This window comes from Oratosquilla oratoria, unplaced genomic scaffold (genome assembly GCF_046742065.1).
Source record: "Oratosquilla oratoria isolate Oo_2021 unplaced genomic scaffold, ASM4674206v1 SCAFFOLD50, whole genome shotgun sequence".
NCBI classification, from domain to species: Eukaryota; Metazoa; Arthropoda; class Malacostraca; order Stomatopoda; family Squillidae; genus Oratosquilla; species Oratosquilla oratoria.
In genome coordinates this window covers 945,338-958,823 of record NW_027467714.1, presented here as the reverse complement: position 1 = coordinate 958,823, position 13,486 = coordinate 945,338, and the positions used below count along the sequence as shown (strand labels likewise).

The following is a 13,486-nucleotide window of genomic DNA, read 5'->3' as shown; positions in this document are numbered from 1 at the left end:
GTCCGCTTCAGCCAAACTCTCCCACAGTGACATTGCCTTGTCACAAATAAGAGCCTGGCTGCGAGGCTGATAGCACCGAGTCCTGTCCTCAATCCATGCACACAGCATGGTCTTCATATTTTCCATGTGGCTGTCTCTTGTCCTGATGACTTTGAGCCTGTCACCAAACACAGCAGTCTTGCTTAACCCCCCGTACCTCTCCCTCTTGATCCATACAATGCTGATGGTCAACAAAGCCAACTTCAGCTCCTTAGCCAAGGCGGACACACTGGCATCCTGCTGCATTTGGTGGATGATCTTCATCTTGGCTTGGAGATCCAGAGCCTTGAGCAACTTCTTAGGTGCTGAAGGCAGCTTGGGTACCATGGCAGCTGCACACATGGAGAAGTGGGTTGAGCAGAGCGGAGCCGGAGCAGCATGTCTTGTCGCTGTGTGAGGTGGAGCACAATTGGGCAGAAAGAGCAGTGTGTGTGTGTAGTACATACTGTGGCCTCGCACCAGTGGTGGCTTTAATTTTTTTTGTCTTACCTTAGCTAGAACCAATGACAGGTACCTGCATGTGGTGGTCCTGCTAGATGGATAGCAAAGCTGCCCATTTTCAAGATCAACCCCCCTCACCTCCATTAAGTGCATCTCTTAAGCAATCCAGTCTCCAGACTGGCTCCAAGATCTCTACCAACTTCAACTACATTTCTTACACTTTTTCACTCATGGAGACCTGACAACCAGCTACAACTCCCTTCCTAACACTTTCAACTATTGAAAAAAAAAAAATCTTCAACCGAGTTCTGTGGGAAGGTCTCAGGTCCACTGCAAGTTGAAGGGCTGTAGGTTTTCCATCTAGTAAAACCCTAGGCAACAATTATTATCATTCTATTTTTGCTCTTGTGGATGAAATGTCATCTTTCTCTCCCATCCATTGGTCAGGTCAGAGGCAATACAACTAGACACAGCTCAGCCATTGCAGGACTCAAGAACTGAAGCTGGTTTACCCCTTTTGCTTCATTACCTGGCAACCCTTTCCTCTCATCCACACAGGAATTTACAGAGCAGACAATTTCTCATCCATTCAGAACCACTCTGCACTTACACCTCTTGCCCTCTTCCTTCCCTAACTGATAGCCATTTCTTTTGCACCCAAAGCCCTTTTAACCCTGTCCATCCACTTCATTCTTTGACTGTCTTTCCCTCAAATCCCTAACCATTCCTAACACTGTACAGTTGTGTTGCGAGTATAATATATTCCATTAATAATGTACAGAATAACACCAAGACAAATTGCCATGCGCAGGTCATCACTAGATGTGTCAACAATGGGGGTTTTCCAAGGCCATGCCAAAGGGCTCATATTAAATCACAATAGCGTCGGTAACCTTGCTCTTCTGTCCATTTATTTCAAACTTTCAACTCCTTATTGAGATATTTTATTGCTATGGCTCACATCCAACTGGTCAGGCTTCTCAATTCATAATATAACATAAGAATGAAGGAGACTGCAAGAGACCATAAGGCCTACATTAGGCAGCTCCTTATCCATCACCACCTATCATCCCCATCAATAAAGTTGTCTAATCGTTTCTTAAAACAACCTGATAGTTTCAGCATTTACCACATGGTTACCAAGTCTATTCCATTCGTCGACCACGCTATTAGTAAACCAATTCTTGCCTATTTCCTTCTTAAATCTAAATTTGTCCAGTTTAAATCCATTACTGCGAGTCCTGCCCTGTTGTTTTAATATAATGACCTTGTTTGCATCACCCTTGTTAAGGCCTTTGATCCACTTGAACACCTCTACAGGTATTTGATCACCCTGCACTCTGCATTTTTCCAGAGAGTGTAAGTTAACCCCTTCCATACGGTGCCGCATACATAGGCGGCATGAGGAGCAAGTGGATACGCGAGGCTGCCATTTCGGCGTCTTGATTATATTTATTGTAGTTGCCCCTGCATACTGACATACTCTCTAAACTGTCTTCATCACATTTTCTATGATCAAAATTCACGGGTGAAAGAGAGAACAATCGATATAAGCAGTGACTATATTTTATGAGAGTATTATTACGACACATCGTACATCTGGCAGCTAATGCTGCCCGCGAGATTTTGGTCCGTTCTGCAGAGGTTAAGGTGCCTAAGCCTCTCTAGGTAAGGCAAATTTCTGAGTCCATGTATCATTTCGGTCATTCTTCTCTGTACTGATTCTAATGAATTAATGTCCATTCTGTAGGAAGGAGACCAAAACTGTACCTCATAGTCAAGGATGGGTCTAACTACTGCTAGATAGAGTTTGATAATTACCTTTGCACTTCTATTCATTACTGTCCTAGCAATGACACCTAATGCTCTGTTAGCTTTATTCCTGGTGCTAATGCACTGTTTCCTGGTTTTAAGGTCCGGACTCACTAGAACTACCAAGTCTCTCTTGCACTCAGTTTTCTCTAAAAGCGTGTTATATAAGCTGTATCTATTTTCAGGGTTCTGTAGCCCTACATTTAACATGCTACACTTAGAGATATTGAAGTTCATTTGCCATCTTACCAACCATGTGAACAATGTTAAGATCATACTGCAGAATCTCTGCATCGTCTCCTGACCTAATTAAGCATACTATTTTAGTGTCATCCGCAAACTTACTAACACTACTATTTATCCCATTGTCTAAGTCGTTTATGTACATAATGAACAACAAGGGACCCAAAACAGAGCCCTGGGGAACCCCGCTGGTAACATTGCTTCACCTAGATTTTACTCCATTTTTGGTGACCTGCTGTTTTCTGTTACCAATCCAAGCTCTAATCCATTCTAACACTTTTTCTCCTATGGCACGGGCTTTGATTTTATTTTGTAGTCTCTGGTGTGGCACCTTGTTGAACACTTTGCTAAAGTCAAGGTAAATAACATTGTAATTATCATTGTTATCTGATGCCTTATATACTTTAGTGTAAAAGGACAGAAGATTAGTCACACATGACTTACCCTTGGAGAAACCATGCTGTGTGTCACGAATTAAATTATGTCTTATGATGTGTTCTCAGAGTCTATTTACTATTATTGATTCAAGCATTTTACCTATAACTGATGTCAAACTGGCCTACCAAAATTGTGAGCAATAATAATGCAGTATACTGCACTATACCCGTCTGGGGTATTGGCTGCTTGTTATTGTGGCAAAGTAGCATGCAGTTGATACTTTAGGGTCTATATGGGGCACCCTATGGACCAGAGCCACACATCATTTTGTCTATGATAGAGGAAAACTCTGTTCATAGAGAAATGATGACACTTTTATACTACGACTGTCCCTCCATTATGCTGTCCCCCAACCCCTTGCTGCTGTCCTGTACCATTTCTGTGAGTATTCATTTTCTGTGGTGGGGGAATTCCCTATGGTGGGGGAAAAGAATACTGCCACCAAGTAATTCCACTTGGATCATAAGAAGCAAGAAGAAAGGGACGGGGATTGGGACTAGGCACCCCTCTCCTTGTAGCCCCACAGGGGACATTCCTAAACGAAAAAGTAAAGGCATAAGAGGGTCTGGGAGTTTTCTGACCAGCACCCTAAGGTTTGGGTCTTTTAATGTGCATGGATGTGGTACAGATGAGAGTAAAAGGGAAGAGATAGGTAGTATGTTTGTGAGAAGAAAGATGGAGGTGTTGACTTTGAGTGAAACTAAGTTGAAAGGGAAGGGTGAAAGTAAGTGGGAGGTTATCAGGAGTGAAGAGAGGGTGAGGGAGGGAAGGGGTGGCTATACTAGTAAGTGAAGAGATAGGTAAACGTGTAGTGGAGTGGAAGGAGGTTTCCTCAAGGATAATGTGGATGAAGGTGAAACTGGGAAAGGAGATGTAGGTCTTTGTAAGTGCATATGGGCCTGGCAGTGAGAAGAGTGTAGAAGAAAGGGAGATAGATTTAAATGAGTGCATAGAGGATTTAGGGAGAAATGTCAATGTAATAGTACTGTGAGACCTTAATGCTAGGGTAGGAAATGGTCCAATTGATGAAGTGGTTGGGAAATGTGGAGTTCCAGGAAAGAATCGTAGTGGAGAGTTGATGGTGGAAATGTGTCTAGAGAGTTGATGATAGCAAATACAGTGTTTCGGAAGAAAGTCAAGCATAAGTACACATGGGAGAGGGTGGTGGATGGAAGGGTGGTAGATAGAGCGTTGATGGATTATGTAGTGGTAAATAGGATTATGATAGGAAGAGTTAAGGATGTACATGTGCTAAGGGGAGAGGGTGGGGGAATATCAGATCATTTTTTGGTGGAGGGTAAGTTGAGTGTGGAGGATAGATGGAGAAAGAGGAAAGGGACAAAAGGTAGAGAGGTTCTTAAAGTGAACTCTTTAAAGGAAAAGGAAAAGGAGGAGGAGTAAAAAAAGAAGCTGAAGGAGGAGTGGGAGGGAGTGAAGAATAGAGTAGAGCTAGGTGTGGAGGAGGAATGGGGATGGTTCAAGGAGGGAGTCACAATGTGTGCAAAGATGGTGCGTGGAACAAGAAGGACAGGAGGAAATAGAAGGAAGGGTAGTGAATGGTGGGATGAGGAAACAAAGAAGGTTGTAGAAGAGAAGAAGCGAGCTTTCACAGATTGGTTACAAAATAGGACGGGGGAGTCATATGAGAGGTACAAAGAAAAGAAAAGAGAAGTAAAGGAAAAAGGTAAAGGAGGCAAAGAGGAGAGCAAATGTGAAATGGGTAAGAGTATGACAGAAAATTTTGAAAGTAATAAAAAGATGTTTTGGAAAGAAATTAAGAGAGAAGGTGGAGGCAAATCAAGTAGAGAAGAAAAGGTAAAAGTTGCAGATGGAGAGATGATAATGGAAGAGAAGGCAGTAAGGGGAAGATGGGCAGAATATTTTAGGGAGTTGCTATATGTGAAGGAGGATAGGGAGGGAAAGCTAGTTGCAGTGGGAAATGCTAAGAAAATGACCGTGATGAGTATGGAAAATGGAGGAGAAATAAGGAAGGATGAAGTGAAGGCAGTTGTTAAGATGATGATAGCAGGTAAGGCACCTGGTCTGGATGGATGCCATGCGGAATGTCTTAAAAAGGGAGGTACAGTGATGGTGGCCTGGCTGCTGAGGTTATTTAATGTTTGCTGGAGAGAGGGTAGAGTGCCGGACGACTGGAGGAGTGCCTGTATAGTTCCACTTTACAAGGGAAAGGGGGACAAGTGTGAATGTAGTAGTTTCAGAGGGATTAGCTTGTTAAGTGTAGTTGGGAAGGCTTATGGGAGGATCTTGATTGAGAGGATTAGAAGAGGAAGAGAGGGAGTAATTGGTGAGGAACAGTGTGGATTTAGGACAGGTAGAGGTTGTGTAGATCAGATCTTTCTGGTAAGAGAGATATGTGAGAAAGCTATAGGAAAGGGGAAGGATGTTTTTTTGGGATTTTATGGATCTGGAAAAGGCTTACGATAGGGTAGACAGAAAGGCACTGTGGGAGGTTATGCAGATATATGGGATAGGAGGAAAGCTTCTAGGAGCTGTCAAGAGTTTTTATGATAGTAGAGCTTGTGTCAGGATTAGAAATGGAGAGAGTGAGTGGTTCGAGGTAAAGGTGGGACTTCGTCTAGGATGCGTTACGTCGCCCTGGCTGTTCAACTTATACATGGATGGGGTAGTGTGAGAGGTAAATGCAAGGGTAGTGGGTCAGGGATTGGAGATGGTTAAAGAAAATGGAGAAAAGTGGGAGGTGAGCCACCTGTTGTTTGCTGATGACAATGCGCTTGTGGCAGGATCAGAAGAGGGACTGAGGAAGTTGGTGACAGAGTTTGGGAGAGTATGTGATAGAAGAAAGCTAAAAATAAATGTGGGTAAAAGTAAGGTGATGAGATGTACAAGGGGTGAAAGTGGCAGTAGTCTAGAAGTGAGCATTAACCCCTTCCATACGGTGCCGCATACATAGGCGGCATGAGGAGCAAGTGGATATGCAAGGCTGCCATATTGGCGTCTTGATTATATTTATTGTAGTTGCCCCTGCGTAATGACTTACTCTCTAAACTGTCTTCATCACATTTTCTATGGTGATCAAAATTCACGGCTGAATGAGAGAACAATCAATATAAGCGGCGACTATATTTTATGATGTGAGTATTATTACAACACATCGTACGTCTGGTAGATAATGCTGCCCGCGAGATTTTGGCCCGTACTGAAGAGGTTAAGGGAGAGCTACTGGATGAAGTTGATAGTTTTAGATACTTGGGTGCAAATGTGGCAGGAAAAGGTGGAGTGAAGGTGGAGGTAGAATGTAGATTGAGAGAAGCGAATAAATGCCTTGGTGGATTGAAGAGTGTAATGAGGAATAGACATTTGGGAATGGATGCTAAGAGGGGATTGTATGAAGGAGTGATTGTGCCAACAGCACTGTATGGGGCAGAAACATGGAACATAAGAGAGGAAGAGAGAAGGAGTTTGAATGTGTTTGAGATGAGGTGTCTGAGAAGTATGATGAGGGTTACTAGGCTAGATAGAATGAGAAATGAGGAGGTGAGGAGAAGAACGGGGGTGGAAAGGGAGTTGGGAGATAGGGTTGATGAAAGAGTATTAGGATGGTTTGGACACATGGAAAGAATGAGTAAAGAAAGACTAGTAAAAGAGGTATGGAAGGCAGATGTGGGGGGAGTGAACATGAGAGGACGTCCTAGGATGAGGTGGATGGATGGGGTGAAGGGGCTTTGGGGAAGAGGGGAATGTCTGTTGAGGAAGGATGGGAGAGGACAGAAGACAGGGGTGAATGGAGAATGGTTGTATATGGATGATGTTGTGATGCATGAGGTGGAATGGGTGGGGGAATGGAGGGTGAGGTAGTATGTGTGAGCAAAATTTGACGCAGCCCGAAGGGATTTCTCCCCGTCCTCTCCTTTTATGCATGGGGGGACGGAGAGGGGGGGGTCGCCGATTTAATGAAGCGGCCTTGCTGTGGATGTGCTGTGTCTTGCGACACTGCTTCTGACCCAGGGCAGTGGACAAGGTGCAGGGATGACCTGTCGTCCAGGTGCTAAGATAAGAGGGAGGGTGGAGGGGTGTGGAGTGTATTCAGGGATGGAATGGGTGGAAATGATTTTATGCCTTTTCCTTTTTGGCTACCTCCCTTGTAAGGGGGAAAAAGCCTTGGTATATGTACAGTACTGCACTATCAGGATATTATACTGTATATGCCATACTGAGGATACTGTAATACTGTACACTGTATGGACTGATCAAAACTTCACTAATGCAATCGTAAGTTCACTATTTCCTTTTTCACTACTATTTCTATCTTTATACATTTATTTAGCATACTTTGTGAAGGGAACACTTTTTAACACTTAAAGTTATATTTATTCTACATATTTTGACTATGGAGACCTGCGCTAGGCTATAAATAGTTACCAGTACGTGACAGTATCAGTATCAATGGTTTTATTATCAACAGGTGTTTCAAGTACTGTACATAAAAGAAAAAATATATAATTACAATCAAAAGGACTGAAAGTAAAAATGTACACCTTTCCAAAACATAAAAGGACAACTACATTGAAGTGGTCAGTGTACAAAAGTTTAATGCATTTTGCTATGTGTTGAGGAAAATAGTGTCATAAAACAGAACACATGAAGTATATACAGCACTCTACCTTGTTAAACATGACTACATGAGTGCATAAGTAATATCAAAATATTACTTTAAAGTAATTAATATTGCCTGAACAAGATCTTGAAGTTGTGAATTTGTCTAAATGGACATAAAAGAGTTAAGTATGTGCATGAAAAAATCTGTAATTTTCAACTTTTTACATTATACTTGCCTTATCAGGACTATTAACTTGTCTTTCAAGCTCTCTTACTCGACTGCATAGACTTTCATTTTCTTCAATGCCTTGGAGTAATTTACATTTTGTTGATTCTAATTCATCCAATGTAGTTCTTAGGGTTTGGCTCAACTCCTCAACCTGTTTACAAATTGTTTCAATATATTTAAAATAAATGTAGTTAATAGGAAAAAATTGTAAACTTGTACCACTTAATTTTTTTTTCTAACTTGCATGTCATTACCAACAATAAAAGGTGGTTAGAAATAAAACTGAGACATTTTCACTCCTTTTCCATTACCTGGGAGTGTTTATTAGGGTTAATCTATCATCTGACAAATGTACCAGTAAGATTGTGGGTGGAGACTTATGGTTTTCTGAAGAAAATAAAGGTGGCCCTTCACTACATGAAGACATGAATGAAGAGATTATGAAAAAAAATAAAATAAAATAAAAGATAATATATACCCGGTATCTAATCCATCCTAGATCATAATATGCAGCAGTTGTATGGTCCCCAAAGTGAAAAATTGAGAGAATACAAAGAGCAGCAATAAACAGGATTTTCATCCTTCCATACAAGTCATATGAGGAATGAAATGAAGCACCCTGCCATCATTAAAGTATAAAAGAAAAACAGTGGATCTGATTGCAATATGAAGATCAGTGAAGTTGACAGAGAAGATCTATTGATATATAGAATAAGAGGGCACTATGAGGCCATGGGTACAAGCTTAAAAAGACCATATGTCTTAAGCACATGAAGAAATAGTTTTCATCACAGATGTATACACTAAAATGCTATAGAACATGATAAGGTACAAGCTTGGACAATATATACAATAAACAAATCAAAATGAGGCACGATAATTGGAGAATAAGAGACAGGACCTATTAACAGTACCCTTTCTGATTACCACAATAAAATATATACACACTTGCTGGCCTTACAACAGATTGCCATGTGCAGGTCATTATTACATGTGTCAACAATGGAGGTTTGACGAGTTAAACACCATATGAGGATGGAGCCTTTATTTGTACGACGTTTCGCTTATTACAGCTTTTTCAAGTACCTGAAAAAGCTGTAATAAGTGAAACATCGTAGAAATAAAGGCTTCGTCCTCATATGGTGTTTAACTCGACAGTCTTGTCGGCAACTGCTACTTTCATGAAAAATGGAGGTTTTCCAGGGCCATGCCAATGGGCTAATATTAGATCATAATAGCATAGTGTCCATTTATTTAAAACATTCAACTCTTCTTTATTGGGATATTTTATTGCTATGGCTCACATCCAAATGGTCAGGACATGAAAAACTCATAACAGATAGTTATATAGGAGATCTGAAAAAGAATAGTTTCCCACACAGAGTGGTAGATATCTGGAACAAATTGGATGAGGCAACAGTGTGTTAAAAAAATATACAAGAATTTAAGAACAAATTAGATGCTGAAAGATACAAACATGGGTCACTACGAGCATAGCTCTCTTCCAATTTATTGAGGTCAATAAAAGTGGCATTTGTCTATTTGAATGAGATGATAAAAAAAAAAAAATAACTACACTAACAAGACCAAAACTTGAGTATACAGCAACATTATGGATACCCAGTACCAAAAAGGAATATAAAAAAATTAGAAAGAATACAAAGAGAACAACAAAACTAGCCCAACTCTTTCCAAAATGACATATGAACAAGACTATCCAAATTAGAATTACCAACTCTGGAACAAAGAAGGGAAAGAGACCTATCTATAGAATTATGAAAGGAATGGAAATTTTAGATAAGAATGATTTATTGAAATGGGACAATGGAAAAACAAGAGAACACAAAAAGAAACTCAAAAAAGATAATTACAGAAGAGATCTAAAAAAAAAAATAGCTTCCCACATAGAGTGATAGATACCTGGAACAAATTAGACAAAGAAACAGTATGTGCAAACACTATTCAAGATTTTAAGAAAAAATTTGATACTGAAAGATACAAAGATAGGTCACCACGAGCATAGCTCCCTTCCCGTATAATACAACTAGGTAATTAGGTAAATACACACACACAAAGATGGAAGAGAAATGGAACATATTAAAAGAAAAATACAAGGACAGCCAAATATGTACCTAAGAAGAAAAAAAAAAAAAAATTGCATACATTAAGTGTTGGTATAACAAAAAGTCTACTGAAGCTAGATAGATGGAACAAAGCCTGGAAAAGATAGGAGAAAAAAAAAAAAAAAAAAGTGGCAAGTATACATCACACTAAAAAAAAAAAAAAAATATGTAAGAATATGCAGGGACGAAAAAAGAAACTATGAAAAAGACATAATAGAAAAATACAAAGACCAACCTAAACTATTCTGATAGTATATAAATGACAAAGTAGACAAACAAGAAATAGTGAAACTGCACAAAGGAAATAAAGAATACATAGATGATGTAGAAATGGCTGAATTTATTATAAAATATTCTAAATTTGTATTCACAATTGAAAGCTCACAAAATTGGGAAGAAGGACAGAAAGATCCCCCAATGAAAGAAATAATGGTGTCACAGAAAGAAATATGGGACCAAATAAAAACCTTGGTGTCAGAAAGTCACAAGGGCGGGATGGAATTGCAAATTGGATATTGAAAGAATGTATAGATGAACTAATGGCAAAAAGATACACAAGACGATCGATTTCTTACTCAAAGTAGGAAAAGTACAATATTGGAAAAATGCAAATATTGTACCAATATACAAAGGAGGGGACAAAGAAAATCCAACCAACTAAAGACTATCCCTTACAAGTACAATAGAAGAAAAGAAAAGAAAGGGGAAAAAAAAAAAAGCTAAATCCTGTAGTAATTGTTGTTACGGGAATTGCATTGATTACCTTGAGCTACAGCAATTTACCGAAAGCTTGTTTAATTTCAAATCGAGAACCTTTCCTGAAACTTCGTACCACACTATCGTAATTTTAATTTACTAGTAAACTCCCCTCCCTCTTTATTTTTATTAAACCTATGTTGTAATTTTGATTAACAAATCAGGAACTTTGAGAACTTACTTAAAGTATTAGTTGTCCCGTGGTTTCGAACCTTTTTATGAGCTTGTAAGAATCCCAGCCGAACGAGACTACGTTTCGTTAACTGAACGTCAGATAACCTTCAGCGCTGCTACCAGACACTTCGCTTAGAAACCTCGGCAAAGGAATTTTTACAGTTCTCTCAAAGCCTCAACAATACACTACAAGTTCAGACATTATGTCAGAGAACTCAACCAGGTAAGTTCTCCGACATTCTTGAAAAAAAAAAATCATAATTACAATAGATCGTAATTCTCTGACATAATTTGAATTCTTGGATCTAGTTTATTATCTCTGAATTTGAGAATTTAATTGAAATATTTAAATTTAACTTTAGTAGTCGGTTTCAACATTAAAATTTTAAGCCTTTGTGTCGTAAGCCGCTATGTAAGCGCTTTATTAAAGTTATGATAGTGTGTGGTTACGAAGTCCGGCTTCCTGTTCTTTATACCGAGTTTGTTATGATAGGAAGAGTTAAGGATGTACATGTGCTAAGGGGAGAGGGTGGGGGAATATCAGATCATTTTCTGGTGGAAGGTAAGTTGAGAGTGGAGGACAGATGGAGAAAGAGGAAAGGGACAAAAAGTAGGGAGGTGCTTAGAGTCAACTCTTTAAATGAAGAGGAAAAGGAGAAGGAGTACAAGAAGAAGCTGAAGGAGGAGTGGGAGGGAGTGAAGGATAGATTAGAGGTAGGTGTGGAGGAGGAATGGGGATGGTTCAAGGAGGGAGTCACAAAGTGTGCAAAGATGGTGTGTGGAACAAGAAGGACAGGAGGAAATAGAAGGAAGGGTAGTGAATGGTGGGATGAGGAAATGAAGAAGGTTGTAGAAGAGAAGAAGCGTGCTTACACAGATTGGTTACAAAATAGGACGAGGGAGTCATATGAGACTTACAAAGAAAAGAAAAGAGAAGTAAAGAAAAAGGTAAAGGAGGCAAAGAGGAGAGCAGATGTAAAATGGGGTAAGAGTATGACAGAAAATTTTGAAAGTAATAAAAAGATGTTTTGGAAAGAAATTAAGATAGGAAGAGGAGGCAAATCAAGTAGAGAAGAAAGGGTAAAAGGTGCAGATGGAGAGATGATAATGGAAGAGAAGGCAGTAAGGGGAAGATGGGCAGAATATTTTAGGGAGTTGCTAAATGTGAAGGAGGATAGGGAGGGAAAGATAGCTGCAGTGGGAAATGCTAAGAAAATGACCGTTATGAGTGAGGAAAATGGAGGAGAAATAAGGAAGGATGAAGTGAAGGCAGCAGTTAAGATGATGAAAGCAGGTAAGGCACCTGGGTTGGATGGATGCCATGCAGAATGTCTTAAAAAAGGAGGTACAGTGATGGTGGACTGGTTGGTGAGGTTATTTAATGTTTGCTGGAGAGAAGGTAGAGTGCCGGAGGACTGGAGGAGTGCTTGCATAGTTCCACTTTACAAGGGAAAGGGGGACAATTGAGAATGTAGTAGTTTCAGAGGGATTAGCTTGTTAAGTGTAGTTGGGAAGGCTTATGGGAGGATTTTGATTGAGAGTATTAGGAGAGGAACAGAGGGACTAATTGGTGAGGAACAGTGTGGATTTAGGACAGGTAGAGGTTGTGTAGATCAGATTTTTGTGGTAAGAGAGATATGTGAGAAAGCTATAGGAAAGGGGAAGGATGAAGGATGTTTTTTGGGCCTTTATGGATCTGGAAAAGGCTTATGATAGGGTAGACAGAAAGGCACTGTGGGAGGTTATGTGGATATATGGGATAGGAGGAAAGCTTCTAGGAGCTGTCAAGAGTTTTTATGAGAGTAGTAGAGCTTGTGTCAGGATTAGAAATTGAGAAAGTGAGTGGTTTGAGGTAAAGGTGGGACTTCGTCAAGGATGCGTTATGTCACCCTGGCTGTTCAACTTATACATGGATGGGATAGTGGGAGAGGTAAATGCAAGGGTAGTGGGTCAGGGATTGGAGATGGTTAAAGAAAATGGAGAAAAGTGGGAGGTGAGCCAGCTGTTGTTTCCAGACGACACTGCGCTTGTGGCAGGATCGGAGGAGGGATTGAGGAAGTTAGTGACAGAATTTGGGAGAGTGTGTGATAGAAGAAATCTGAAGATAAATGTGGGTAAAAGTAAGGTGATAAGATGTACAAGGGGTGAAAGTGGCAGTAGACTGGAAGTGAGCATTAAGGGAGGGCGACTGGAGGAAGTGGATAGTTTTAGATACTTGGGTGCAAATGTGGCAGGAAAAGGTGGAGTGAAGGAGAAGGCAGAATGTAGATTGAGAGAAGCGAGTAAATGCCTTGGTGGATTAAAAAGTGTAATGAGGAATAGACATTTGGGAATGGATGCTAAGATGAGACTGTATGAAGGAGTGATTGTGCCAACAGCACTGTATGGGGCAGAAACATGGAACATAAGAGAAGAAGAGAGAAGGAGTTTGAATGTGTTTGAGATGAGGTGTCTGAGATGTATGATGGGGGTTACTAGGCTAGATAGAGTAAGAAATGAGGAGGTGAGGAAGTGAGGAGGAGAATGGGGGTGGAAAGGGAGTTGGGAGATAGGGTTCATGAATGAGTATGAGGATGGTTTGGACACATGGAAAGAATGATTGAAGAAAGACTAGTAAAAGAGGTATGGAAGGCAGATGTGGAGGAGTGAACAT

General features: G+C 40.2%; 2 protein-coding genes across 15 annotated transcripts in view; one reads left to right on the top strand and one right to left on the bottom strand.

Moving 5' to 3' along the window:
• The window catches only part of osp (myosin phosphatase Rho interacting protein outspread), a 600,580-nt gene that overhangs the window by 235,165 nt on the left and 351,929 nt on the right, over positions 1-13,486 (bottom strand). For 13 of the 14 annotated variants that reach the window (XM_076182079.1, XM_076182083.1, XM_076182085.1 and 10 more), the window contains one exon: positions 7,788-7,931. The exons of the other annotated variant lie outside the window; for it this stretch is intronic. In XM_076182079.1, the coding sequence (XP_076038194.1) occupies positions 7,788-7,931 (144 nt within the window). The remainder of the gene's footprint in view (positions 1-7,787; positions 7,932-13,486) is intronic. 14 annotated transcript variants of the gene reach the window in all.
• LOC143023539 (uncharacterized) overlaps positions 1-13,486 on the top strand; it is a 279,586-nt gene that overhangs the window by 137,120 nt on the left and 128,980 nt on the right. The gene's annotated exons all lie outside the window — the stretch shown is intronic.